This window comes from Trichophyton benhamiae (assembly GCF_000151125.1).
Source record: "Trichophyton benhamiae CBS 112371 chromosome Unknown contig00476.0, whole genome shotgun sequence".
Classification (NCBI taxonomy): domain Eukaryota; kingdom Fungi; phylum Ascomycota; class Eurotiomycetes; order Onygenales; family Arthrodermataceae; genus Trichophyton; species Trichophyton benhamiae.
Genome location: NW_003315108.1, coordinates 237,369 through 265,219, shown reverse-complemented (window position 1 = coordinate 265,219; position 27,851 = coordinate 237,369). Strand labels below are relative to the sequence as shown.

General features: G+C 52.1%; 11 protein-coding genes across 11 annotated transcripts; 3 read left to right on the top strand and 8 right to left on the bottom strand.

Annotated features, from left to right (window-relative positions):
- Nucleotides 1-36: 36 nt before the first annotated feature.
- ARB_06725 (uncharacterized protein) lies at nucleotides 37-1,129 on the bottom strand (the record flags this gene model as incomplete). The annotated part of the gene is made up of 2 exons (XM_003014919.1): nucleotides 37-349; nucleotides 486-1,129. 2 exons carry the CDS (start codon nucleotides 1,127-1,129, stop codon nucleotides 37-39), a joined length of 957 nt encoding a protein of 318 aa, XP_003014965.1.
- An 894-nt stretch (nucleotides 1,130-2,023) lies between these two features.
- On the bottom strand, nucleotides 2,024-3,847 carry ARB_06724 (uncharacterized protein; the record flags this gene model as incomplete). Its single annotated transcript, XM_003014918.1, has 3 exons — nucleotides 2,024-2,392; nucleotides 2,471-2,865; nucleotides 2,896-3,847. 3 exons carry the CDS (start codon nucleotides 3,845-3,847, stop codon nucleotides 2,024-2,026), a joined length of 1,716 nt encoding a protein of 571 aa, XP_003014964.1.
- Nucleotides 3,848-5,613: 1,766 nt separating this feature from the next.
- ARB_06723 (uncharacterized protein) lies at nucleotides 5,614-7,698 on the bottom strand (the record flags this gene model as incomplete). The annotated part of the gene is made up of 1 exon (XM_003014917.1): nucleotides 5,614-7,698. The coding sequence occupies one exon, from the start codon at nucleotides 7,696-7,698 to the stop codon at nucleotides 5,614-5,616; it is 2,085 nt and encodes a 694-aa protein (XP_003014963.1).
- A 936-nt stretch (nucleotides 7,699-8,634) lies between these two features.
- ARB_06722 (uncharacterized protein) lies at nucleotides 8,635-8,772 on the bottom strand (the record flags this gene model as incomplete). Its single annotated transcript, XM_003014916.1, has 1 exon — nucleotides 8,635-8,772. The coding sequence occupies one exon, from the start codon at nucleotides 8,770-8,772 to the stop codon at nucleotides 8,635-8,637; it is 138 nt and encodes a 45-aa protein (XP_003014962.1).
- Nucleotides 8,773-9,697: 925 nt separating this feature from the next.
- On the bottom strand, nucleotides 9,698-10,609 carry ARB_06721 (uncharacterized protein; the record flags this gene model as incomplete). The annotated part of the gene is made up of 3 exons (XM_003014915.1): nucleotides 9,698-9,857; nucleotides 10,044-10,325; nucleotides 10,392-10,609. The coding sequence occupies 3 exons, from the start codon at nucleotides 10,607-10,609 to the stop codon at nucleotides 9,698-9,700; spliced, it is 660 nt and encodes a 219-aa protein (XP_003014961.1).
- A 1,393-nt stretch (nucleotides 10,610-12,002) lies between these two features.
- On the top strand, nucleotides 12,003-12,482 carry ARB_06720 (uncharacterized protein; the record flags this gene model as incomplete). The annotated part of the gene is made up of 1 exon (XM_003014914.1): nucleotides 12,003-12,482. One exon carries the CDS (start codon nucleotides 12,003-12,005, stop codon nucleotides 12,480-12,482), a length of 480 nt encoding a protein of 159 aa, XP_003014960.1.
- Nucleotides 12,483-12,539: 57 nt separating this feature from the next.
- On the top strand, nucleotides 12,540-13,757 carry ARB_06719 (uncharacterized protein; the record flags this gene model as incomplete). The annotated part of the gene is made up of 1 exon (XM_003014913.1): nucleotides 12,540-13,757. The coding sequence occupies one exon, from the start codon at nucleotides 12,540-12,542 to the stop codon at nucleotides 13,755-13,757; it is 1,218 nt and encodes a 405-aa protein (XP_003014959.1).
- A 3,333-nt stretch (nucleotides 13,758-17,090) lies between these two features.
- ARB_06718 (WSC domain protein, putative) lies at nucleotides 17,091-18,654 on the top strand (the record flags this gene model as incomplete). The annotated part of the gene is made up of 3 exons (XM_003014912.1): nucleotides 17,091-17,262; nucleotides 17,340-17,496; nucleotides 17,562-18,654. 3 exons carry the CDS (start codon nucleotides 17,091-17,093, stop codon nucleotides 18,652-18,654), a joined length of 1,422 nt encoding a protein of 473 aa, XP_003014958.1.
- A 681-nt stretch (nucleotides 18,655-19,335) lies between these two features.
- ARB_06717 (oxidoreductase, short-chain dehydrogenase/reductase family) lies at nucleotides 19,336-20,250 on the bottom strand (the record flags this gene model as incomplete). Its single annotated transcript, XM_003014911.1, has 3 exons — nucleotides 19,336-19,806; nucleotides 19,887-20,134; nucleotides 20,199-20,250. The coding sequence occupies 3 exons, from the start codon at nucleotides 20,248-20,250 to the stop codon at nucleotides 19,336-19,338; spliced, it is 771 nt and encodes a 256-aa protein (XP_003014957.1).
- A 1,225-nt stretch (nucleotides 20,251-21,475) lies between these two features.
- On the bottom strand, nucleotides 21,476-22,707 carry ARB_06716 (GABA permease, putative; the record flags this gene model as incomplete). The annotated part of the gene is made up of 4 exons (XM_003014910.1): nucleotides 21,476-21,624; nucleotides 21,705-22,110; nucleotides 22,193-22,291; nucleotides 22,369-22,707. The coding sequence occupies 4 exons, from the start codon at nucleotides 22,705-22,707 to the stop codon at nucleotides 21,476-21,478; spliced, it is 993 nt and encodes a 330-aa protein (XP_003014956.1).
- A 2,354-nt stretch (nucleotides 22,708-25,061) lies between these two features.
- Nucleotides 25,062-27,131, bottom strand: ARB_06715 (uncharacterized protein; the record flags this gene model as incomplete). The annotated part of the gene is made up of 1 exon (XM_003014909.1): nucleotides 25,062-27,131. The coding sequence occupies one exon, from the start codon at nucleotides 27,129-27,131 to the stop codon at nucleotides 25,062-25,064; it is 2,070 nt and encodes a 689-aa protein (XP_003014955.1).
- Between the last annotated feature and the right edge of the window lie 720 nt (nucleotides 27,132-27,851).

Genomic DNA, 27,851 nt, shown 5'->3' with positions numbered 1-27,851 from the left:
TTATAGAAGAAGATTATTATATAGAACTTTTTTTGGCTACAGCATCCAGTCGAGGCCGTTGGCCTCCTCCTCGACGGGAAAGGCCTCGCGCGCATACTCCTCCATGCTGCGCCAGCCTTCCCACAGGCTGCGCGCCTCGTCGACGACGGGCAGGGGCACCACGCCGTCCGGCCCAGCTTCGAGGACGACGGGCTTCTCTGAGCCGGCGATGCGGGCCGGGGTGTGGAACTCCGGGTTGGGGAAGTAAGGGGCCTTCATCTGGCCGAAGAGGACCTCGATGCCCTCGAGCTGCTCGCGGTAGCCGGAGGGGACAGACACTTTGATCTCGACTTTGGGCGACCAGGTGTACCTGCAGGGCCGCTGGAGGGCGCGCGAGAAGGCAGCGCAGACCTGCCTGGGGGTCAGCGTCTCGAACGCGAGGGCGATCCTATCCTGACTTTAGTATATAACCAATAGTATATATATAGTATACGGTGTAGACGTACCGGTCGCCGTTCCAGCGCTTGGGCCCGTCCTTGAAGAGCTGCAGCACAGTCGGCCCAACGTCGTGCTCAGCGTCGAGCCAGGGCAGCGGGATATCAGGCGGGAAAGGCGAGCGCCACTCGAAGCCGCCGTCGGGCAGCAGCTCCATGCAGAAGAGCGGGTAGGGCAGGCTGGTGAAGTTGTTGTGGTAAATGCCGGCGTAGACGAAGGTGGCGGGCAGCCCCAGCTGGCGGATGTAGTTCTCGACGGCGAACTTGCAGCTCCAGAGCGGCAGGCTGATCCAGCTTGGGTTGTAGACGGAGTGGTCGGGCATGCTGCTGTAGACGTAGTGCTGGACGGTTCCGGCGCGCTTCGCGGCGTCTGCGAGGGCGCGGCCGATGGCCACCTCGTCGCCGGCCTGGGAGGTGGTGTTGATGAAGGCGTGCGTGGCGCCCTGGAAGAGCGAGTTCATGAGGGCGGCATTGTCGAGCAAGGGGCCATGCAGCAGCGAGACGCCGGGCAGGCTGGCGAGCTCGCGGGGGATGACGCCCTCGAGGGAGTGCACCTGCGCGCGCACGGCGTATCCGACGGCCGAAGCGACGCGGACGAGGGACGCGGCTTGACGGCCGGTGGCATTGACGACTGCGATCGTTCTGGCCTGTGGCATGGATGTCTAGATATATATTTATATTAGTATCAGCTTCTGTAGTGGTGATGGGGTATTGGTAGAGGGGACCTGCCAGAGAGGACGGTAACGACTCAGCAGCAACAGCAGCGACTGCGCAGGCGATCAGGGCGAGTCTGGGGCCAGCGGCAGGCAGTCATCCAAGCGCGCCGTCTCGTCTATCTCTGTATCTATTGTAGCTGTCGATGTAGATGTCGATGTAGGTGTAGATGCGGTGGTAGCGAGAGTGGCAGCGGGCGAGAGTCAAGGCTGAACGGCGCTCCCGTCGCCAGGATCCTCCATGTAAGCGTTGACAGTCGCTGAAGACGAGCTCGATAGGGTCGCCGGTTCTCTGTAATCGCCGTCTGTCGCTATAGCAGTTGGTGTCGCCGTCGTGGTTGTTGGCTTGTATATAATAATAATATAATGGTTGATATAATAGTCTGTATAACTAGAAGTTGAGGAGAGAAGAAGATCTGGCGGAGAAAAGGAGAAGTAAGGCCACCCGCAAGGCAAAGACGCCAGCAACAGCCAGCAGCAGGCAGATTATAAGGGATATCTATTGCATTACGGCTATCTGGGACTGTCGTTTACTCTCTCTTGCTCTCTACTATATATTACTGTGTGTTATCAGCTGCAAACTCGGCTAACCAAGCGTCTCCTAGCTATCTCGCCTATCTCTGCTATCTCGTATAACTAGCCAGCTAGTTAACTAAGGCGGCTGCCCACGCTGGGGGGATCTGGGGGCGGATCGGCCGTCTCGATCGCTGTCTGCTTGATAATTGATAATACTCGCAGCTGGCCGGCCGGTTCGTTGGTTCGTTGGTCGGTTGGTCGATTGGCCGGCCAGGGGGTCGCAGTAACTAGTCTCGGTCGATATCACCATCACCATCACCATCACTCCTTGTCTTCAGCATTAGATGTCTCCTTAGGTATCTCTGAGGTCAGTGAGGTTGGTCCAGGTTTGCTTGCTTCGGCTTTCAGCTTTTCAGCTCGCTCGCCGTTCTGCTGGGTAGACGAGGGCACGTCGACGCCCGCCAGAGCCCAGATATCGGGCAGCCGTCTGGCATGCAGCTCGGCGACGGCGAGTTCGTCCGCGTGCAGGTGGGCGCCCGAGCGACGCAGCAGCTCGACGTGGTCGACCAGGCCGGCGTTGGCCGCCAGAAACAGCGGCGTCTTGCCCGTGTTGTTGCGCAGATGGACGGAGGCGCCGTGCAGCAGAAAGTACCGCAGAATCGAGATCTCGGGCGACGTAGCCGCGAGGTGCTAGCATCTCGTTAGTATATAGTGTTGTATAGGGACATGGCTATATAGTAGTTGTACAGGGGCAATAGGGTATCGTACCAACGGGGTGTTGCCAGAGTAGTCGTGGTCGTTGAGCAGCCACTCCTGGCCGCCGCGCATCAGGTCCGTCACCTGGGCGAGATCGCCGTGCGAGATGGCATAGCCCAGGGCCGTCAGGGTCTTGACGCGGTCCGGCAGGGTCCCGTCTGGATGGCGGAAGCGCGGGTGGTGGTGGTCGGATATCTCGCCGCGCAGGTCCAGCGACATGTCCCTGGCCACGGACTCGGGCGTCGCATCGTGCATCGCCAGCAGGTACGCCAGCTTCGTCAGGGCCGCCTCGGTGGTCATGTCGCCGCCCGCAACGACGCCGGCGCGGGAGAGCGTCATCCCCGTCGCATATACGGGCGAGACGCTGCCAGAGAGGCCTACCAATGTTAGTATCAGAACGTAGCATACTAGATATCACAGCGTAGATATAGACATACATTGAGTGACGTTGACGATGACTATCCCACGCTTGATGGCATCGGCCAGCACCTTGGTCATGCGGTTGTCCTGGCCGCTGGGCGCATTGCCGGCGCCAAAGGTCTCCAGCACCAGCCCGCGCAGCCCGTCCAGCCGCAGCACGGCGTCGACCATCTCCGGCTGGATGCCCGGGAAGATGCGCAGGCAGGCGACGTGCGTCGTGTCCAGGTTCGTGCGGATGCGGAAGTGCTCGATGCTGGTCGGCTTGCGCACCAGATGCCAGGCGACGTCCGTCTTCATCGAGCTCGTCGTCGCCAGCGGCGGCGCATTGGGACTCGCAAAGGCCGCGAAGTCGCTGGCGGCCACTTTGGTCGTCCGGTTGCCGCGAAACAGCTTGCCGGCGAAGTACAGGCAGACCTCGGGGATCATGAAGTGGCCGGCGACGACGAGGGCGCCCAGCAGGTTGTCCGCGGCGTCGTTCTGCAGCTGCAGCATCGGCGTCTGGCTGCCCGTCAGGATGACCGGCTTGCCCAGGTTCTGCAGCATGAAGCTCAGCGCCGAGCAGGTGTACGCCAGGCTGTCCGTCCCATGCAGCACCACGAAGGCGTCGAACAGCGTGTAGTTCCAGGCGACGGCGCGCGCGATCTGCGCCCATCCGCGGGCGTCGATGGAGCTGGAGTCCAGCAGCTCGTCGAACTCGAGCACGGCGTAGCGCACCCGCGTGTTGTAGCTGCTCAGCGGCGTCCGCAGGGTCTTATGGGCGACTCGCTGGCCTGATCCATCGACGGCCACCTCGAGGTCGCCCGGCTTGCTGCCGTCGTTGAAGGTCGGCGACGGCTCGAGGACGGCCTCGCGGAAGCCGCGCGCTGGCACGAAGCCGGACGGCGACGGGCGCATGCAGATGGTGCCGCCGGTCATGATGATGAGCACCCGGGACTCTGGCCGGAGGCCGTACTCCTTCAGCTTGTCCATCTATCTGATATTATCTGGGTATATCGTATATCTTTGGTGATATTGTATCTGTGGATGGATATGGGATGGGTATCTGGTTGAAGCTGGAGTTGAAGGAGTTGCATGTTGAGTCGATACGGGCTGTGGAGCAGATGCAGGTTATTCCTTTTGCCAGATAAGCCGGTCTATATTCGTCTATATTCGTCTCTCTGTCTGTCTATACTATGTAGAATGTAGAGTGTAGATGGTCATGGTGGTAGATGTTGGATCTATACTGCTGTGTAACTATTTCTGCAAGGCTACCAAATAACTATCTACAGCCATCTATATATCTCAACATCGTCCTATATCATTCTACCTACTCTCAATACCAATCAATATCAATCAATATCAGTCAATATTAGTCAATATCAACCAGTATAGTCAGTATCAAGACTCCACGCTGTTCACGGGAGTCACAGGCTTGCCGTCGCCAAAGAAAAAGGCCTCCAGGTTGTCCATCGCGATCCGCTCAAAGTTCTATCACTGTTAATACCAGTCAATCCCGATCCAGATAGTAGAATAGACATACCGCTTGAGTGTCGACCGTCGCGCCCCCTATGTGCGGCATCAGAGTGACCTGCCAGCTGTTCAGCAGCCGCTCGTTGATCTTAGGCCTGCACCCATCAGCAGATAGTCCACAATATAATAGAAAGAATATACAGAATAGATAGAGAGAGATACTCCTCTTCGTAGACGTCCAGACCCGCCGCACTCACGATGCCGGCCTCCAGCGCATCCGCCAGCGCCTCCTCGTCCACACACTTGCCCCGGCCGATATTCACCACCCGCACGCCCTTCTTCATCATCGCAAACGCCCGCGCGTCCAGCAGGTGGTGCGTCTCCTCCGTGTGCGGACACGCCAGCACCACGCAGTCCGCCACCGCCAGCAGGCTCTCCAGCCGGGCGTGATACACCGCGCCGCCCAGCCGCTGCTCGACCGCCGCGCTCTTCCGGCGCCGCCCAGTGTAGTGAATCGCCATGCCCAGCGCCCGCTGCGCCCGCTCGGCCACCGCCTGCCCGATCTCCCCCAGCCCGACGACGCCCAGCAGCCGGCCGCGCGGGTTCTGCGCCGTCGCCGCCACCGCGCCCTCGATGTCGTAGAAGTTGCCGCGCCGCAGCGAGCGCACCGTGTGCTCGCAGAAGCTCGTGCGCCGGAAGCACGCCAGCAGCAGGAACAGCGCCAGGTCCGCCGTCGAGTCGTTGGCAGCGCCCGCCCCGTTGCAGTACCAGATCCCGCGCGCGGCCAGGGCGGCCGTGTCCTCGCCGTCGTAGCCGTGGTTGACGGAGGCGACCAGCCGCAGCGAGGGCGGCAGATGCGGCACCAGACGCTCGTCCAGCGGCGGCAGGTTGTCCGCCAGCGTGTTGTTGGGCCGGAAGATGGCCTCGATCGTGCTGTAGCGGCCGCCGGGCTGCAGCTCGCGGACCAGCTCGGGCAGCGCCAGCGGGCGGTAGTAGAGCACCTGCAGGCGCGCGGACAGCTCGGCCCAGCGCTGCGTGTGGCTGCGGATCGGGTTGCCCACGTAGAGCACGACCGGCTTCATCTTGTTCTATATCTTATAGCTATTATATTGGGATAGGTCTGGGGATACGTTGTTATAGTAGGGTGGTTGTGGTGGTGTTGTGACTTATATACCTAGATACTTGTATACTCGGTGTTCGTATTAGACGCCCGAAATCATGGATTGATATAGCAATACGATTGAAAATAGATAGATATATACTAGATACTGGATGCTAAAGGTATGCTAGTTCAGGCTCCAGGCGACGGCAAAGCGCTGGGCAAACTCGCGCTTGAAGATATGGAACGCCCGCACCTGCACCTTAACATCGCCGCCGGGCACCTTCGCCCACACCACCTGCTCGACGTTGTTCGCCCGGTCAAACTCCTTCTTGTCGCCCATATTGCCGTGCCGCTCGCTGCCGTCCGCCGCCGTCACGATCAGGTCCAGGTCGTTCTGCAGCGATGCCCCGGCCGGGTCCGTCCACACAAGCGTCACCTTCAGCGTCTGCCCCCCGTCCTTTGGCACCTTGATCACCAGCTCAGAGTCCGTCTGGCCCTGCGTCAGGGGCCCGCCCTCGCGGTAGCCGCTCGCTGGGTTGTCGCCTTCCTTTGCGGCCGGCGGGATCGAGTTCTTCAGGTTGACCCGTCCGTAGCCTGAGCTGCTGTTGGGCGACGGCCCGGCCTCAGAGGGCACGTACTGGCCCGGAAGCTCGACCGCCCCGTTGATCAGCAGCGCCTTGATCAGCGCAGCGGACGGGCTCTTGTTCCCGCTCTTCACCAGCGCCTCGCGGATCAGGGCCACCCCGCCTGCCACCAGCGGAGTCGCCATGCTCGTGCCCCCGTTGAAGAACCACTCCGGGTCCGCGCTGGTGCCAAACGTCGTGCTGGGCTTCAGCAGCTTCGACGAGCGTGTCGACAGGATCGACGTTCCCGGCGCTACCACGTCCGGCTTGATGCGTCCCTCCTTGGTCGGCCCGCGCGAGCTAAAGGCCGCCATCCCGTTCGGGTGGTCGGCTACCCGGTCCGTGTCGAACGGCTTGTTCGGGAACCACGAGGCATACGTCTTCGCAATGTCTGGTCGGTCGTTCTCGCTGGCTCCAACCGTGATGCAGTTCTTGGCCGCGGCCTGCGAGCCAATCTGGTTCTTGTCGATGATCCCGTCTTGGTCTGCATCGATTCCCGCGTTGCCCGCTGCAAAAAGGATGACCATGTCCTGGTGCTCCCACACAAACCGGTCGATCTCCTCGCTGTTGACGTTGTACGGCAGCTGCCGGCCGGGTGCGTTGCTGCCCCACGAATTGGTGTGGATGCGCGCATCTTGCTCCTCGTATGGCTGGATGAACAGCTTCGTCAGGTCGTCGGGGATGCCCCCCAGCCCGTTCTGGCTGTCCAGCAGCGACTGCAGCACAAGCGTCGCCTTGGGTGCCGTGCCCTGGATCTTGCCCCCCATCTTCTCCGATGTTCCGTCTCCAAGGACAGACCCGCAGACGTGCGTGCCGTGGCCGTCGGGATCGTCAGACCGATCCGTGCGTCCAAGAGCATACAGGTGCTTGACACGGCCCTTGAACGCTGGGTGCGTGTCGGTCGTGCTGCCCTTGTCGAACCCGGTGTCGCCAACCGCAACAATCTGTCCCTCTCCCTCGTACGGCAAGGCACTGGCCTTGTCCTTCGCCTCGGCAGTCCCAATGGGGTGGTCTCCACTTGTGTTTGCATCACCCTTGATGATTGGGACCGCCTTGTTGTTCAACAACAACACGGCTGCATGCACTTCATGGATGCTTCGTACCCCGTCAATGGCGGCCACTTCATCCAGATGCTGGTCCTGGACCATCATGCGGACCTTCTTGGCACCAATGTTCATCGACGAAGTGTCGGCCCTCGTGGCCATACAAAGGGCCTCCTGGATCTCCTGCGAAGTGGGATCTACATCGTGGTGAAGCACAACATCGACCATGCGGCGGCGGGAGGATTTCGGCACGGCCTTGGCAAATCCAGCCACGGCGTTAGGGACAGATGCAGACTTCATGCTTGACTGCACAACAAACATGTCCATGTAGACGTTTGCCCAGGCCACAAAGGGGAGGGAGCGGATGGCAGCCAAGTCATTTGGCTTGTAGCAGCACAGGTACGTCTTCTGCGAGACATATTCCTGGATATCAACGCCCAGACGCTCGAGCTCGCCCTCCTGCTCATCTTCAAGCAGTTCCTTGGTCTGGATGAGAATGTAGTTGGATTTGGACGCATCCTCCGACTCGAGACCAAAAGCCCGGAGGACAGGGCCCTGGTTCTCGGGGTTGAGATCGTTTCCGTTGATCGAGATGACAGGCATAATTGCTCCTTTGACACTTTATTTTTAGAAGAAAAAAAATTGCAGCGAGGTGTATCAGGTTGATAAACAGTAGGTATAAATGTGCTTTTAGCAAAAGACTTGCTATCTGTTACTTTGGCAAGGAGAACAGAGGACAGTTTATATATTGAGCTATAACGGGGATATCTGCAGGACTCTGCTGATAGGGGAAAGGTATTCTTGTAACCGGATTGACACAGCTGATTCGTGCAGATGCTGCGATCACCGCAGCTGTGACTTGACTGAACAGATCATATTCAAGCAGCAAAGATGGCCTCTTTCCCGCTTTTATAGACAGATCGACGGGGTAGGGACGGCAGCCCATACTGGTCTCCCTTCCCCGCTCCCCTCGATATCAGCTGCATGGCCATTGCCATGGAAGAACTGCCCTCTGCAGCTCGAGTTCGGCAGCAGAAACTCAAACACGGCCATCGTCATAGGAGCGATCCGTCCAGTCGATCCGACTCCACGCGGGACCAAGCTGCAGCCCTTCGCTGGCAGTGCTTCTGGCCCCTGATGACGCGATGGAAAGCTGAGGTATCATAAGACAGCAGCCAAACAAAGGTCGCTCCTAGACGACGTGAGGAGGCAATGTCCGGTGGTTAATAGCTCATCGCAGCTCAAGGGCATGGCTAGGCGAGTTTTCCCCTCCTCACGCTCGCCTTCGAGCTGCAGCTGCACGAGCGGCAAGCAAGCCACAGCTGCCCCTGACTGGTTGGGTCAGCAGCAAAGCAAGTCCTTGGTTAAACCCGGCATGGCCCGTCCAGCTGAAGTTCTTAGCTGAGGCTTCGTACTACCTTGGGCGTGCTTGTCTGCCTGCTCGCGTAAGACAGGAAAAGGAATGCCAACATCACCGGTTTGGGGTACAAGTCAAACGGTAGCTAGTTAGTCTAGTCAGTGGGAGATGTTATTAAGGAGTTACCCAGTCGTAGTCCTGGTGATGACGATGATATTGTTGTCGTTGCTGAGGTTGAAGTTGAAGTAGATTAAGTTGATGAAGTTGATGAAGTTGAAGAAGTTGAAGAAGTTGGAAGTCCACGGGTTAAGAAGCGTCATGTGACCTTTTTAAGACCTACGAAGCTCTCCTCCCTCAGTATCAAGTGTCAATTACCTCGATATACGGCATTTCTGGATATTCCACGTATCCAGGCATCTAGATTACAGGGTTAGTACATACTTCAATTGTGGCTGATGCAGAGTTATTGATATAACTATGCCAGAACCGGGGCCTGGCCTGTTCTTAGTGTTATTAGACTCGCATCGATATCACGTCTCGTTACCCATTCACAGCTGCCATTCGTGTTCAGTAAAGGAAAGCAAAAGAAAAGAAGTGTTCATAGGTGATGTATGACAATGCCCCGTTAGCCGGAGCTGTCTTGTCCGTGTCCTGATATCCAGGAGGCATATATGTCTCGAGCTCCAACATCACAAAGTTAGACCTTCTGGCCTCTGGGGCCTCTGCTGTTGCATATTCGTCCGGTCCGTTGATATGCAGATAACCCTTGGGTATGAACATGGCTGGGACTCTACCAGGGGAGTTAATACATATCCTACCGCATAAGGTATATCGTGGGTTAAGGGCGTATGATTGCTCAACTACTGCGTCCGAACTTTGAGAATAGCTTCTGGGCCTGCATGCCGGCCTTCAAACTGATGTTCCAGCTGATAGCAGTGATATACTCCGTGGGACTCGGTTAGAATATCCTCAAAGTCGCGATTTGCATAAAAGTCCATGTACTTCTCGCTAATCTTTCAGCCAGTATCCACTGGTTTTGATCTGGGAATTTGATAATATAGCCATCGAAGTGGTAATCTATCAAGTCATGTATGCAGTGGCCGGTTGTATATAGCTGTAGGGAGAGTCTGCGTGCGGCATAAAGATAGTGATTACAAGGAGAGATAGTGCATCCTGAACGTTGAAAAAAAAAAAAAAAAAAAAAAAACGAGACAAAAGGAAAACAAAAGGAAACACCTCCCCCCCCTAATCCCACGTAGCCTCTGCAGCGCCATTCACGAGCGCCTGAAAATCAATACGCTTGAACTTCTCAAGGTCCCATTCCTCAAGGTCACGCCTGTCAGCTTTATATGGTTCTATTTCTCTCTCCTCGAATATAAATGTTTGTTCATGATCGATGAACCAACTACACAATTAGCCCTGTAAAAAAAGTAATAATAATTTGGGACAACGAAGCCATACCATTTGTCCTCGACTTCATCATAAATGATATTTCGAAGAGCTGGGTCCGCAGCATCAATGGGGTAAGATTGAAATTCACTGCCATAGGAAGTTAACCCAAGTGTAAAACGTTAAATTGGGTTATCTATACCTGAAATCTCTTAGAAAAGCTTTTCGTATTTTCTCCTTTTTTGATTCCTCAAAACTCCAGAAATCAGAAAGCACAACCCCAGGGCATTTCTCCATAACCAATATAGCCATATAACCTCCGGGTATAGGCATATTTGGATCCTGGGAGTAGACCAAGCAATGAAGAAGACGCGGGACCACAGAACAACCCTTTTCAGTAAAATACTGTAACGTTGATATTTCTGTAGCTGTGGGATAGGCCAGCCCCTGTGCATAAGGTTTAGATGAATGCTTGGTAGGCACCCTATGAAATAAATAATGTTAGAATTTTATTCCAAAGGGGGGTTTCATTCTCCGAAGGGTATCGTACTGCATCCGAACTTTCACGATGGCCTCCATGCCAACATGCGGACCTATAATTTGCCGACATAGATATACTGCTTGAGCTTCTGCGTATAATTCACCGGAGTTACTATACGCATGAAATTCGACTGATTTTTCGCTGATTTTTTCACTGATTCTCCACTTGCTTCCGTCTGGACATTTCAGTGTAAAGTTATCAAACGTGTTGCCTATCCAAGGTGACATAATTCGACATGTATTGTGAAAGTGTGAAAAAGGGTGTATTAAGGTATAAAGTAGATGACACCCATCAAGAGATAAAGCGCATATTGAAGTCGCCAAAGCAAAGTAAAACAGAGGAAAAGGCGGGCGGCAAGGGAATAAATGAAATAAATAGACAGCAACGGCAAGTCGTTGTTGTTGACGGTTGCTTCTCTTAGCCAGCCAGTCAGAGCGCGACTTTTGAAGTTGGATTACGTAAACAACTAGAACCTTACTAGCGCCGGCGCTTAATGGAATGAACTTTCTTCGACTTCAAACCTCGTCCTTGCTCTAGGGGGATGGCAGAGGGACAGCAGAGGATGGGACAGCCACTCCCTACTGCTTGCATCTGCTGTAGCAGCTGTTCTCTAGGTATTTCCTCTATAACTTTTGAATGAGAATAGCTACATCTATTTGGATTTGAAGTCGAATGTGTTGCGATAAAAACAGGACGGAATGCTCCAGGTCAGGATCTTCTTTCATGCCGCTGATAATAGAAGTACCCCTGGATGATACCCATAAAATACTAGTGGGGGCCATTTTCATGTGATTCAATGCAATATTCCCCGCCCAGTTGCTATAGATAGGAGCATTTCTCTACCAACATATATTGACTGGTTCTCAGTGCCTCCATCCTAGGTAAGCGCCTGCCATGAAGGCTAGGATCATACGTATGATGCATCGAGTCATCAACCTATTATATCCAACTATTACGCGCTGACTTCAGTTATTACCTGGAATCCTGGTCTGTGTCGCATGTTGCCCGAAGTATTATCCCATACTTCGATGCAACATTTCCACTCAGCTTCTATGGATAGGAACGTGCCTTTTACTAATATATACTGACTGGTTCTCCATTTCTGCTATTACCGTTTCTAGGCGCTTACCATGAAGGCCAGGATCATGTTTACAATGCATCTCTGGAATTACGGACTGGTCATGTCCAATCATTACGCGCTGGCCCTAACGACTATATGAAATCCTGGTTGGGGCTGCTCGTTGCTCAAAGTTATAAATAAGAGGTGAAATTCACCTCACTATAGCAATCATTTCATCAATTCACTTCATCAGTTCACTTCATCAGTTCACTTCATCAGTTCACTTCATCAATTCACTTCATCAATTCACTTCATCAATTCGCTGCTCCAATTCAGCGCTCCAATCCAGGCCCTATTCTTTCCGTCGCCATACTTCTACCTAATCAGCCAAGTTGTGACACTATCGCGAATTATATTCGCATCTACCGACTACCCTCGTTATGGATTACCATGATAGTTACACCATTCTCGCATCTCCAGTTCCTAGCATCCTTACCCGCGAAGGTTATCAGACAACGACCAATGCTTTCCATCAAACCTATTACGTGTGCCCAAGAAAAATGTGGGCTCTATCTAGTGAAGTGTGGAGTGTAATCCATGGAATTACGAACAGAAAGCCACTCTCCTACACCAACTACGAAGTGGCACAAAATTCCTCTTGTCTAGACCATGAGCATTACCTTTGCGGCGATGAACAATCAGTATGTGGGAGATTTGCGCAAAATGTACTAGGACCAGTGACGGCTGTTGCATTTGCAAACGGAGTTAAAGCCCGATTTGGCGATTTCAAGGTCTGTGCCGAGTCACAAGGCGAGGCTGATGTTCCGGATTTCGTTGCAGTACACTGCACAGCCAAGAACCTCCACGCTCTTGAGCAACTAGACTCCAGCGAGGTCCCATATTTGAAGTTTGTTGGAGAGGCAAAAACACCTTGGAGGCATGATCTGGGCAAAATTCACCATGATTTTACAACCAGAAAGAAATCAACCATAGATCGTGCGCTAGGTATGTTTTTATCAGTTGCTATCCATGAAGACTAAAGCGTGCTAATTCAGATATATGAAGGACAAATTGCGAAGTATATGTACGATCATAAAATGCGTTATGGTTTCCTTACAACCTACGACGAAACCATCTTCCTAAAACAAGAGTGCTTCGAGGGGTCTACATGGGGCCTCCTTATTTCTTCTCCAATTCCATTCGACACAAGTGCAAATTGGGGGACTCGTACTGTCTCTCTTCGTCAATGCTTATACTACCTTATGTGTGTTACCGAAGAACCCAAAAATCGCATTGCGAATAACACTACTCCGCGTCATAAGTGGATTAGTGACAAGTCTCCGAAAGACTTAACCCAACCCCAACTTCATACCCCCGTTAGCCAGAAACCTCAAGCCCCAACTGAGCTCCTACAGCATCTATCTCAGTCACCTGAGCTTAAAACTGACCTTTCTTCTCTCACCGACCGGATCAAGCTCCACCACATCCCTGGCTCGGGTATATATTCGGCCATTCTTCAATTCAAGCACGAGGATATCAGAACCGAGGGGAACAGATCCTATGTTCGAGTTGGAGATCAATGGATACAAGCGGAAATAATAACTTACGGCCAGAGCCATAGATCTAAGGATGCCGAATCTAGCAGTCTAGGCCATGGATTTAGCTCCTCTCCCTCACCCTCTGCGCGTCTCAGAGCACAAGAATATGGCGGCAACACTCCATCAAAGCATCGGAAAGAAAAGGTTTCTTTGATGGAGAGGATGCAAAACCCTAAACCTTTCCAGTATACCGACTCCAATTATGACTCAGGCCCTACTTTATTTGTAGATACCCCTACGCGACTACCCAGTCAGCCACAGGGCCACGGAATTCCAGCCCCATCCTTGCCCCATTACCCAGTACCGCCAGCTGGACAATACCGGTCCTCGTCAAGAGATACCTCCGGGATGCGAGGAACATTCCATTCGCCTTATGCACAATTTTCTACTGAGCAATCTCCGCCTAGAGATCTCTCACAGACAAGGGAGATGACCTTACCGCACCGGCCACCACCATTTGGTCACCATCAATCTTTATCCAGAGATCCATCCATGGAACCAGGACAAGGAGGATCTCCAGACAGACGGGCCGAGAGACACGACTCGGGCTCCAGGGATAAAGGCAAAGGGAAAGCCAAAGAGCGCCTCGATAGTACTGGAGGGTACAATCTTAGGTCTCGTAGCGACAAGGGGGAGAGCAGCAAAGGCAGGGGCAAAGATAAGGACGATGATGAAAAACGGGGCAGGTTTCCTGGACCGTTTTCCAGGAAGCGCTGAGAGGATGTTAAGGATATAACTACTCTCTTTGCCGCCAACTAGCAACTAGCAGGGCTCTCCTTTTTGGCCCAGCAGTTTAAAGGTGAGTATGGGCTGGTCCTTACTCTAGTGAGGTTGGTTGTCCTTCTTTTTTTTTTTTTTTTTTTTTTTCTTCTTTTTTTTTTTTTTTCATTTGCTTTCCTTGATTGTTCGTTTGCTTTTCGTCTCTTTCTTCTATGTTCCTTCTTCTACGCACAGAACTTCGAAACGGGGGCGCAGAGCAAGATGTCGTGGCGGCGGCACTGGCAGCTGGGAGGTGCCCGTAAGAGAGGGCTTTGTGTTCCGAATGGAATCAGGGGATTCTGTTCAACGTTTCGATGGCTCAAGAAAAAAAAAAAATAAAAAAAAAAAAATAAAAAAAAAAAATAAAAAAAAAAAATAACTTGCCTACCACTGGTGCTGGCTTACCCTGGTTGTTTTCCTTTTCCTTTGCATTGCTTTTCATTTTCATTTTATATTTGACACCCGTCACTCGTTTCCTTTGCAATGTATCAACTAGTTAACAGCAGCCTACGAATCGGCCGCAGTACGTCTGGAGCCACCAGGGGGCCAGCAGTAACTGTGAAATAGAACTTGGTTGGTGACAAACGGCTGTGAATGACACGGGGCCGTTATAATATGACAATCGTTCAGTACTTTCGACATAGTTCCAAACAATGATGGATAAAAGCCCTAGCGTTTCTCTGTTAATTTCCCTCTTATCTCATGGCTGCTACTTCAGGCCCGAGCAATTACAGATGGGACCAATAACACAAGATCCGAAGAGGAATGATTTATCAATCAAACTCCAAAGATATCAGCTCTCCCAACTCCCTCTCCAGATATTATTTACGAAGCCGGCCGGGAGTTTAAATCGATCGACATCGCTTTCAAGGGGAAGCCCCTGACGCGTCGCTCAGCGGCTGAAAGATTCTACCCAAGAATGCGGATGAGCAAAGATCCACTGCGAGCAACAAGAACAGAGTGGATCGGCAGTCGAGGGAGTCTGCAGCAGTCAATGAAATCCATCCAGCGATACTTAGATGATGACAAACGACTGAACTCCGTACACGACACTAGGCTGTTAACGCTGAATATCCTTTCCACAACCCTGTCCACATCGGATAACTCTGGCTTGATCTGCCGTTACGGTGTGGCGGCTTGGAAGCTTAGCAACTGACGGCGTGGCTTAAGCCCTAAAGCATGGTAATTAGTCGGGAACACAATCAACCGTCACACTGAGTACGATGCTGGTGGTGGCGGAAAGAAAGTTGGATGGATATGGAACAACGATGGAAGTTTGGAAGTTTGGTAGAAACAGCAGCTGTTTGCTCGTGAGAAGGCCTAGCGGGAAAGAGATATGTGCACGATTCGATATCATGCCTATAAGGATATCGGAATTGGCAAACAAGAGTGTCCAGAAGAAGCAAACTGCCGTGACGTATCGACTCCTTTCTGGTCAAGCTTCGATTGGTCACAGGCCGTCAAGCATGTGGAGCAAACGTTGTCATGTAATTATTAAGTGAATCCTCCTGGCTAAGCAGGATGACCTGTCCACCAATCTGTCCAGTGAGCTTTTGCCTCCCCTCGCAGACATCTCCTATTATTCTCGCTTGAGGGAGCCCTTTTTTTTTCATGCGTCTTTGTTGTCAGAGCTCGCTTGCCATGGCGAGCCAGAGAGCATGTTATAATAAGGTGGTGGCTATAATTAAAACACCCCACGTCTCATTGCGGCCCCTGGGCTATAACACAGGGCATAAGCTGACCGAGGGCCGGGATGGACTTTTTAGCGAGGACCCATGAATAATCAATCTCTCACGTAAAAAGAGAGTTCAAAAATATACTCCTGCTAAGTATAATACCCCCTGTCAGAGAGGGGAAGGAAAGGGCGGCAAGCACTTGGCAGGGCGCTATTTTTTATCCCCTTTCTCATTCGCACGAAGCAGCGGAGTACTCCATCCCATACGCAAAAACCCGTTCCTGGGAGGCAAGGCCATGATTTAATATGGCTCAGCCGCGAGGGGACCGTATACCTGCCGTATTTCTGAAGATCTCTGGTTCGGATGGAGCCCCCAAGTCGACTCAGCCATGTCAACCACTCTTTTTCGCCCGTCGATCCGTCCCGAGGAGCTGAGCAAGGCTGCATCCAACGGGTGTGGTTGACTCTGGCACGGCACCCCTGGACGGGAAAAAAAAGGGACCAGGCCGCTGTCCGCACTGAAAGGGAGGGAGAAGAGCGAGAGAGTTTGGCCATGTTATGCATAAAGCATTCGGAATATATCTTCGCAGCCAGTTAGAGTGACATTATGGCATGTCTATGCGCCCAACCAGGGCCACTCACCAGGTCCACGACTGTCCTCCCCCCTGCGCAGGAACAAGGCCAGGCAAATGATACTTCCCGTCCCAGGGGCAAGTCACCCACGAATCGGCGTCGACAAAGCCGATCGAGAGGCGTTATTGGGCCAAGGACACACTGCCAACGCAGGAACAGAACCTTCATCTCAGGATGCGGCCACCTCATCGCCCCGTCTGTCTCCGTCTGGCTGACCGTCTTGTCTGCTGCGCTGGCTCCCAGTCTCGCTGGCTGCCCGCCCGGCCATGTGTCGGTCTGCGGTTGACTGCCCTGCAGCCAGCTGACCGTGCTTATACCACCGTAACTCTGGTACTCCGGTGCTGCAAGTATACCTACTTGACTACTTGACCGCGATGGAGAGAGGGTGTCGCGGTTTTAATTGAACTGTGTCAGATCGGCGGTTGGGCTGTTTCACTGATGCCCGCTTCGGGACTAGCGGCGCCGGGGCGTTCTCGCAGCGACTAGCCGCCCGCCGCTCTTTATCAACCATCCCAGGCCCGTCACTTTCTCCTCTGCCTGTCCTCTTCTGCTGCTTTCTGCTTCTTCGTTTCGTCGTCTCTCCCTGTCTCTCTCTCTGTTTTGCCTGGCAGCGCTGCTTGTCGTCTTCTCTAGACATCTACACTCCTTCGCGCGCCGCCTAGTCGTTCCTTTAGTTGCCTCACGCTCTCTGTCTCTGTCTCTGGCTGCCTCTGATATTGACTATCAGAACAACGTCTCTCTGGCTGTCTTTGCTCGCTTCGATACCAGGAAGAAACCCGTACATACCTGCTGCCGAGCTGAAATACGTCTGGAACAGTGGTCTTGCTCGACTCGCTGGAAGATAAAAAGACCTGTGAATACACGCTCCTTTGTTGACATAGATATCTACATCTCGACTGGGTCGGGATCACGAATTCCCTTCTGAAAATTCCCTCGAAACCCAAGAAGAAGGGGAAAATACCTGAGAGGGGACTTCGATCACGATGCATACCGTTCAGTTGACCGCTTTGGCGGCCTCGATGCTCTCCATGGCTGCGCCGGCCGCTGCGTTCTGGCGTATGCCTTGCCAGGGCCGTCTGGGTCTTGCCCGCATGGACCCCATCGTCAACCCAGGAGAGCTCTCGCCTCACGCCCACGCCATCCACGGTGGTAAAAGTACGTTATTCAACTGCTGCTGCCAGCAAGAAAAGGGGGGGTTACAAGAAAAAAAACGTTCTAACATGCTGTTTTAGACTTCGATTTCAAGGTTACTGGTGATCAGCTGGCTGAGTCTGACTGCACTTCATGTGCTGTTACCCAGGACAAGTCTGCCTACTGGGTCCCTACTCTCTACTTCCTTCACGCCAATGGAACTGCTGAGCTCGCTGAGCAGCTGGGTGGTACTCTTGTGTATGTCTTCGCTCTCTACTTCACCACCTGACCCATGACACCTGAATACTAACTCGTCTTGATAGGTACTACCTCCTGTATGGAAAGGATATCAAGGCATTCCCTCGAGGCCTTCGTATGATTTCTGGAGATACCGGTCTCCGTGACTTCCCCTTCGAGCAGCCTGATCCTCCAAAGTCCAGCTGGACCAAGGAGGAGAAGACTCAGTCTGCTCTGGGCCAAAAAGCCATCGGCTTCAACTGTCTCAACTACGCCAGCCCTCCAGAGGCCTCCATGTACAGACACACTTTCCCCGAGCGCTCGTTCATCGACAACACCTGTGCAAACGGTCTCCGTCTTGAGATCATGTTCCCATCTTGCTGGAACGGAAAGGACCTCGACTCCAAGGACCACAAGTCTCACGTCGCCTATCCTAGCGAGATCAACGGCGGTGACTGTCCCGAGGGCTTTGGCACCCGCCTCCCCACTCTCTTCTACGAGACCATCTGGGTCACCAAGCCATTCGCTGGCATGGACGGCAAGTTCGTCATCTCCAACGGTGACCCAACTGGTGCCGGTTACCACGCTGATTTCATTGAGGGATGGGATGATGGTGTGCTCCAGGAGGCTGTCGACACCTGCACCAACGACTCCGGTCTTCTCGAAGACTGCCACGTCTTTAACATCCAGGACCAGAACAAACAGAACGAGTGCAAGATGAACGTCCCCCCATCCATCATGTCTGAGGAGTACACTCTCTGCCCCAAGGGTCTGCCCGGTGGTGTCAAGGTTTCTACCGGACCCGGATACGTTAGTGGCGCCAGCCACCACGAGCCCGTCGTCAACATTCCTTCAGTCTCCATCCCAGTTCCCGGCGGACCAAAGCTCAACGTCCCAACCCCCTCCCCCCCAGCTCCCCCAGCTCCTCCATCCGACCAGGCTCCTCCGGCTCCTCCGGCTCCAGAGACCACTCCTAAGCCATCTGCTCCCGCAAACCCCCCAGGTACTACCAGTACCTACACCAAGGACGGCACAGTATTTGAGGTTGCCATCGTCACCCAGACTGTCACCACCACTATTCAAGCCCAGGCTACTCCAGCCAAGAGAGACATAAACCTTCTCCGCCACCACGGCGGCCACGGCCACGGCGGTCACCGTCGCCGTCATGGACACTTCTAAGCTGTCCGCTTTCCCCCAAATATGATGGCTATCTCTGGATTCTTTTCTTACATTTGCACCCTTTTTTTTCTTCTTCCCTGACAGAGAGCTGTATTCACGAGAACCAAATTCTATCTTCGCTGTGTATCTATTTGCACTGTTGAAACATATTACTTCTTCAGCCGATAGGGGATTCCGATCCCCTTGATTTTCCAAGTTTTCCCCTTTAACGTTCCTGTCAAGATTGGCAGCCAATTTCATATGGAGGAGGCGTTGGTGCAACGACGTTATCCCCCAGCCAATCAGACTCCTTTGATTTCTTTTTCTTGTTTTTTCCTTTTTCTTTTTACATAACTTCGAGTACATATTTCTTCGATCCCCCCCACCCTTTTTCACCATGTATATGTTCTTTGCTTTCTTGTATGTATGGTGTTATTGTTTGCTTTGTTAGCCGGATGGAAAAAAAAAGAAAAGAAAACCAAAGGGCGCAGTTAGTATGCGGATATGCTTCTTTGTATGTGTTACGAAATGAATATGGCTATGGATATAAGACTCAAACATTCTTTATCTGTCCCCATCTTCGTGTACCACATTACTTATTTATGACTCAAGGTCATACATAACAAAGAAAAAACAAAAACCATTCAACTCGTCCATTGATAGACATTCTAACAATAAGCTATTCAATCAATCACCAATCATTCAAATACACTTTCCTCCATCAACAACAAAATCTCCACCGTTAATAAACCTCGCCTCATCAGACCCCAGATACAAACACATGTTAGCAATGTCTTCTGCCTCCGCCAACCTCCCCAACGGCACATTATCAATGAACTTCTGTCGATTCTCGGGGGTATCCGGTATACCAGTGAACATCTCAAACAAACCAGTTCCAGACAGTAGCGGGCACACATTGTTCACTCTAATCTGGTGCTTGCCGTACTCCGCCGCCAGACCCTTGGTGGCGTTCGACACCGCCCCCTTCGAGGCATTGTACCATACTAGCCCCGGACGGGGCCGTTGCGCACCTGTCGAAGAGATGTTTATCATTGATCCGCCATGTCCTTGCTTGATTAGGACCGGGATGAACAACTGAGAGGCAAGGAAGATGCTCTTCACGTTAACATTAAAAACCCGTTCGAATTCGTCCATTGTAACTTCGGTGGATGGCTAGAGTATCGTTAATAACCCGTCACCTGTTTATTGAGGACTGATCCGATAGCCCCCTATTGATCGGGAGGATGGGATACCTTGTTCTTGTAAGTTGTCCCCGCATTATTCACAAGTATATCTACCTTTCCATGCTTCGACACTGCAAGGTCTAGAACTGCCTTCCAGTCCTCGGATCTAGTGACGTCCATCTTCTGAAAGGTGATGCTCGACGGGTCGCTGGAAGCTACCTTTTCGCCTCCATCGACATTTATGTCACCTATTATCACCTTTGCGCCTTCTTGGGCATATCTAACAGCAATTGCAGCACCAAATCCAGACCCGCCGCCTAGTTGATATTGTCAGATATATATAAACTGCTTGTTGCGAGTGTATATGTGACGAGCACTTACCAGTCACGATGGCTACTTTATTTGCTAGTCGGGAGCCCTGTGATTGAGACATGGTTGGTTCAGCTTCGAGATAGATAGGTATATTGACCAAAGTGAAGACCTGGATGTACGGCTTAATGTCTTAACAGGCCACTTAAGAGCGGTCGTTCTATAGTTTGCGGGGAAATATGCAGCTAGCCGCGGGCCGCGGGTAAACATCGGCTGTGGCGCCAGGAACACCCGCGCCTCTTTCTTTTCATAACCGCCACGAACGCCCAACCTCAACCTCAACCCATCAAGATGGGTGACATGATTTGGAACTCCCTGCTTCTCTAGAGACTTGATTTTTATGCAGGTTCTGTGTGCGACGGTAGGCGGTCTTTTCAGTTGAATCAATTGACTTATTTATTTCTCCAGTCGAAGGCGCGAACTAGCTGTATACCTACGGTGTTAAATAATTGGATACCATCACTGCCTATTAAGATAGAGAAGTTCCTCCGTCCAATCTGATCGAAATCAGTGACTTCTATGAATTCGAGGCATGCCCTCCAGCGAACCTCATTCGAGGGTCGTTCTCCCGACGGTGAAAACCGGTCGTCTCAGCAATACCCAGGCAAACTGCTGTTAGTAAAAACATACTTGGAACCTTCATGAATCAGGTACGACGAACGGGTATAGACGGTCAAGTCATGAACATATTGTATCTGAGACAGTCGTTCGCGATGCAAGTTCGATTACTCAAGGTGATCCTTGGGTTAATACTATATATCAAACTGAGACTCGATCTATACTCCGCATCTCACCCTGCGGCCCTATTTTAAACTAAGAGATACCCCAAACGATCGCTCGACAGAGAAAACACTTTCGAAAACAAGTGTGCATGGAGAATATGGAGCACTAGCCGTTATATCCGTCTTCCGAATGGGAACAATGCAGGTATGCTTGTCCCTGTTATGCGTTTTAGCCAAGGACGGCTACATGGCTGCTCCTGATCTCCCTGGGGCTGGAGCATTGACCATAGCTGTGTAAGGATGTGTCTAGTTGAGACTCCCTCGCCGGCCCCGGTGTTACGAATAGAAGTTCTGAAACAACGCGATGAGTATCTTCCTTTCCCGCGATCTAGGAACTCGATTATTATTATTTTTTGGGTGCCATATACAATTAGATTACATATATGCATACATATATCATCATAGAGTCCCATCTTTGTTCTTTCAACTTTTATTCTCCGAAACCCCTTTTATGACATGGAAGTGGTGAATGGATCACTTCCCTGCTCTTGAAATTAAGCTAGTGCATCACTGCTTTACTTCCGGACTGACAAGATCCTGGGGTTGTCCCTCAACAAACTTGGAGATACGTGCACTCGGGAACCAGGATTCCTCCGGGATGACCCAGTAGGATATTAATGCAATAATCGTGACACCAGCCAGGATTATAGGAGCATCTGCGTGGAGATCAGGTATCAGATACAGTTCTCTCTCTAACTTGAAATGGTAGGAGAGGGAAAACAAAAAAGTGACTTACAATTTAACGTCTGGCCAGTGACAGGGAAAACGTAAGGCGAGAATAGGATAGCGACAACCCATCCGTTCCAAAAGATTCCAATGATTTGAAACGGCTTGCTGAGGACACCTAGGCTCCATCTTGGCTTGGGGAATTTCTTCGGGGTAAGAAAGACCCGCCCAAAACAGATGAGACCGTATGCAGCTGCAGACGGTACACCGGCGGCTGAAACTAGCGATGTGAATGCAACATTTGACGGGAGTATGGTGCAGGTTACTAATGCAGCAACGCCCCAGACTACCTTGATGGCATTATAGGGTTGGCCTGATGGAGAGACACGGGAGACCCAGCTGGAGAATGGGAGGACGCCATCTCGGGCAACGGCAAAAACAAGTCTCGATGCAGCTACAATGGCGATAGTGGTATTCTGGATGACGTTAGAGTATTGTCCGTGTGGGTTGGGGATTGGTAACGAGGGTACTCACAAACCAGTAGGTGATTATGCACACCACATTCATAATAATATGGGCTCGCTGGCCCAGTACAACAGCATAGAGAGGGACGAATGGCTGAGGGGACCCGAAAGAGAACAAGGTCTTGGGATCGGGCTATCAAACAGCACCTGGTGAGCAAACAATTCAAAGTCAAGCAAATGGAAAGGTGAAGATCGGCCGTGTATACGTACTGCGCAGAATAAGAATAATACAATTGTACAGGCAGCACCAATTCCACTGACTACCGTACTCCAGAAAATACCCCTGGCTGCGGTCAAAGAAGCGTTCTTGGTCTCTTCAGCAATATGCCCGGAGGCGTCAAATCCAATGAGAATTCCAGCAGTGGCAAGGTAGGAAAGACACCAATTCCAGCCGGCCGGGGCACCCGTGCCGTTATAGGTAGCTAAGAATGCTTCACTAGGGGTGCGGAAACCCCAGGTATTATGGGCACCGATGGGCAGCCAGATAACGTTCATCAAAAAGTCCAAAAGAACAAAGGTGGACGAAAGGTAGAAGACGAATCTGAACATCCTCGCTACATGATGTGTCAACCTTGAACGCAAACGAATGAATCTCTATAAAAAAGAGGGAGTCTTACGCGGGAGGAAGTTGACTATGGCTGCAATGGCAAGCAGAGCCTCAGTGCATATCCACTGGACAGCTCTGAACTTGACATCATCGACATTTTTGGGAAAGTCGACATTGAACACAGTCAGTTCCTGCGTTCAAACCGGTTAGCTGCTGTGTTGACCGCTGGGGTATCAAATGACATACGGATAGAATGTAGTTTACAGCAGATTGCGTGTTGCCTGCGCAAATCAATCAGTCAACGGGGTTCCTGCAAAAAGATAACAAAAAAGCAACGATCTCAAGCAGGTCCGTTACGTACTGGCACAGAAGGTCGTCCATGCCGTGGTACTCCACCACGCAACGACGAATCCTAACAGTCGTCCGTACTTGGGACCGCCGGCCTCAGCGGCCCAGAGGTAGATTGAGCCAGCAGACGGCAGAGCAGAGCAGATCTCCGCGATGACCGACGCAGTGATCCCCGTGAAGACAGCCGTAACCAGGTAGTTAGTCCTATCTGCCCGGTTAGCTCTATTCCATCCACTATTTCGAAGTTTCACAATATTTATTATTCTCCGTGAAGGAGCAGGCAGCCACACACGGAGCGCAGGGCGCATAGACTCACCAATAAGCCAAGTTCCCACCGGCGGCGATGCCAGTGCTGAACGTCACTCGTACTCCGCCGACGAAGTACAGCGCAGCTGATTTGCATGTGTTAGCAATAAATAGCTATTCCTTCGGGATCTCTTCTCGAAACGCTTCCATCTTACCGAACGTCGTTGCGAAGCTCTCCAGAAACGTGTACGTTCGGTGCAGAACCTAGACGGAGAACATATGCACGAATCAACCTCCACGAACTCCCCCGAAGCAGGCTAAGAAGCAGCGCGATGGGTCTCGCTCAATCTTGGTATGAAATCATGGGAGCAAGTCATACCGGTTTGTACCCAAGCGTTTCCTATGCGTGGGCTGGTCAGTTATGCGACGATGAAACAGCGAGACGACCGCAACCCCCACACACCTCGTCGCGGGAGTACGGAAGCACAGCAGAGGGACCAAAGGGATCAGAAGGAGGATCAGAGATCAAACGTCGGCCATACGTACCAGGAGCGCGGTGTCCGAGAGGGCGTCCTTCTCCTGGCTGCCTCTCTCGACCTCCGCTTGGCTTGTGTCTGCGCTGGCGGGCTTCATGTCTGGACGGCCTTCGCTAGTTATCCACCTGCGACTTCGCAAAAATAAAAAAAACCCACCGCAGCGTCCAATCGGTGGAAGGCGATATATATAGAAGCGAGCAGAGCTGGAATACGCTGTGTCAAGCTATATATATATATATATGTGTGGAATGTGGATTTGATATCTAAAGGGCGTGTTATATGTCCCGACGGCCACACCATGCATCTGCGCACAGAAGATATGCAAGCAGCAACCCATGCAAAAAGGCAAAAGCGCTTCAGCGAGCTTCCCGGGCGAACAAACTACCGGACGGTGCGCTAAGTTAGCTTGCTAGCTGACCGTTGGGCTCGTTTGTTAGTAAGAAGAGGGCAAAGCTGGTGATAACTTTGCCGGCGCTGAAAAAACTTTGACTGGCGGATCCGCCTCGGATGCGGCCGTCGTTGGGTAAAAGAAGCTCAGCCCTTTGAAGCTATTTTTGCCTTTTCCAAGGGCCCAATGACGGATGCGATGATGGCGACGTGGAGAGAGCATCCTCGGTTGCCGCGTTACAAGGGGGGATGGGTGGACGGAGGAGTATCAAGCTTGCGTTGACTGACGCAGCGTCAAGGCGATCTTATTATTAGAACTAGCTATTTTCTGGTGGATTATGTCGAATAATGCCGGTAAGTGGATAGCAGGTATTCAGTAGCTGTATATGTGCAGCATGTGCAGCATGTGCAAAGGGAATAAGGTAATGACTGTAGAGAAGGAGAACAAAGCACTGCAGTGTATAGAGTGTGTATCCGAAGAACCCAACATAGGAAAACGAACGAAATGATGAAAGTGACAGAAGAGAGAGAGAGAAAAGACACACAGGCAAGTATATGCTATTAAAACAAAAAGACGAAAGTGATAGGAAAAGGCATTAGCAGGTCATTAGGGATGGGATAGTAAAAGAGAGAAAAAGGGGCAAAGCAAAAGACGAGACGAAAACGACAAAAGCCCACCCATGACCAGAATTCCCGATCCTATTTTTTAGATTCTCCCAGTAAAGAGATGAGATGCAAAGAAAAGTAGACAAGTAGAGGGTATATATGTGTAGAAGGATGGAAAATGAGACGACACAAAACAACAATTAAGTAGCTGTGTACGGAAATAATCGTGATTTTTAAGAGGTCGTTGGCAAGGCCACGGACTTCTTCTTGAGGATGGAGCCGAGCTTGTTTCCCGCAATAGACATGCTCTCGCTGGTACCCTGGAACCACTTGATGCTCTTCGATCGAAGATGCGCGTTGGTGCCGTTGCTGTTGTTGTTGCTACTGGTGCTGCTGGACCGGCCGGTGCTGATGCTTGCCTTCGAAGTAGTCGAGTAGCGCTTGGATTTTCGTCCGAGGCTGCTGTTAGAGAACTTGCTCTGGTAGGGCCCGCCCATGGTGTCTTCGTCAATCGTGTCTTGTGCACTTGTAAGCATGCTGAGGTTTGTGGTCGACATTGTTCGGAGGAACTTGTTGTGGCGGGATGATGGAACGCTCGGTCGTTCGGACATGGTACTGCCACAGTCCGATGGACGACGGTCGCTGTCGGGAATAGTAGTAGTTGGTCGAAGGTTGGATGTGCCTGAAGGCGTTGGCGAGGTCGTTCGGTTTTGGTACTTCTGTGCAATAGCCTTGAGGGATGCGCTGTCAAAGGCTGGGAGGCTGAATTTGCTGGCATTGCTGGCAATGCTGCTGATGGAGCGGGTGCGGGCTCGATTGCGAGGAACAGGTAGTGGCTCTAGCGAATTATTAGGGGGAGGAACCTGCAAGGTCTTTGTCTTGCGTAGTCCCGGAGTCGGTGGTGGTTCGGGAGCTGAAGAAACAGGCAATTTTTGCGGTGCTGAAGTGTGACTATTACTAGGTTGTGCGGAATTATTATATTCAGGAGACGTTGGAGGTGAGGCAGGTGTCCATGCCACTCTATTAAAGGACGGTAGTTTCTCCGTTGCTCGTCGTCGATGGCCCTGGATCTGCGTTTGTTCGGGCTCGTTCTGTGTATTAATATTATCATTACTTCTCTGTGATGGTGGTGCTTCAGTATCGGTTGGTGGAGGGGTCTGCTGTTCGGACACGTTTCGACCCCGTCTGCCGCTGCGTAGCTGACTGGGGAGGAGAGAGCGTCGTCGACCGTCAGAGGAGGCCTGCTTTGGTTTCTTGGTCTCGGTGAAGAACTTTGCAGAGTCAGGAGGTGAGGTTGCAGACATGGGAGAGGTGTTAGTGCCTGCATTCATAGCAGCAACTGGTGGCACCGGAGTAGGCTCAGTAGAGATGTACGCTGAACCCCGTCGTGAATCGCTCTTCTTGACCTTTAGATGCTGAAGACTCCTCTTGATGCTGCTGCTCGTGCTAGAATTCCGCTTGAGGGCAGCATCTGGCCGTTCCAGAGATGCCGGGCTGCTCTGCTTCTTCTGCTTCTTCTGTGCTCGGGGACTCTGCTCTTCCATCTGCCGTTGGGCCTGGGTCTGGGTCTGGGTCTGGGTCTGAGATGAGCGACCTGACCGTGATGGCGGAGGGGAGATGGAGACCAAACTGGGCCTACCCTTAGGCAGATGGTATGTGACCGGAGTCGCAACAAAGAAGGACTCGTGGATTGGCCCTCCGTCCTGGATGTCGACGTCCGTATCATCATCCAAGTCACTGTCATTGAAGACATCAGCATCGTATTCCGAGGCATGGTCGGAGTAGACAAGATCTTCGAATTCCTCCTGTTCGAATATCATGGTTGCCGGCCTCTCCGTTCGGTTTCGTGGTGTTGCAGATGGACTTCTTGACCTGCTGGCGTTTCTCTGTTGTTCATGCTGCTGCAATTGTTCAGGGGAAGTCTGCAACGGTGGCAGAAGTGTCAACCCACTTATACGCCTGACAGTGTAGAGCGACGAACGGTTGGGAGCATCTGTTGGCCCCTGTCGTCGATGTTGCATCTTCTGCTGCTCTTCGGATAGAGGCATGGTCAACTCGAAACCTCTTTCAGCGTGATCTGTCGTCCCACGGCTGCCTATCACAATCTCACAGTCTGCATTTGGGGGTGAGAACAACCGATCTTCACGGGTAACGGGTATATCTAGTTCTGATTCTGCTTCCTCGTCGGATTCGTACCTGGTATGCGGTACGGGGTGAATAATATGCAGTGATGAAGGTACGACCGGGATACTTTCACCCAGCTTCTCGTTAGATATAAGTGAGTGAACTGACGCGGTGGCCATGACGAAAGATATGTCGGGCGATAGAGGGGGGGAATGTGGAAGCCAGTGGGACCGCAGCCACGCAGGGCCTTCCCTGTCCCTAGTTTATGGAGCCGTCGAAGGTCTTGTGGAAGATAAAAAAAAAAAAAAGTAAAATGGGAAATAAAAAGAAAAGATGAAGAGTCCGTCAGTCTTGTTCTCTTCTGTTTCTTCTGTTGTGCCCTCCTGTTTATATCGCCAACCCCTTGAGGTAGATTGGTGAGCTTAAAATGGAGCAAAGAGGACAAACACGTCAGGAGTCCGAGGAGGTCCTTTGGTCCGAGCAAGGATAAAACGAGTGTTGATGGAGCAGCCGTGGGTGAAGGAGAGTAAGAAGAGGACAGCCTAGCTTCGATATGGAAGATAAAGTATGAACGACAAGAGTTGATGGTGGAAAAGAGAGAGAGATGTGGTGAGGAAATGAGGGTTGAGGCGCCGGCACCGTCTTCACGCACACTTTTCCAGCGGCAGCATCGGGATGAAGCGAGAGTAAGTAGCAGTCAAGAGTGCGCGAGTGTGTCAAGCTGGCCCATAAGTAAGATTAAGAGTCAGCGAAAGGGTAAAATTGGTTTGAAACATGCGATATATCAAGAAGTCGTGTCGACAGGGGACTTCTCCGGGTTTGATCCTTTTTTGGCTCACAGGAATGATCGACGGACGGAAAGTATACTCTCTTTCTCGTCTCTCGCTCTCTCGATCGCT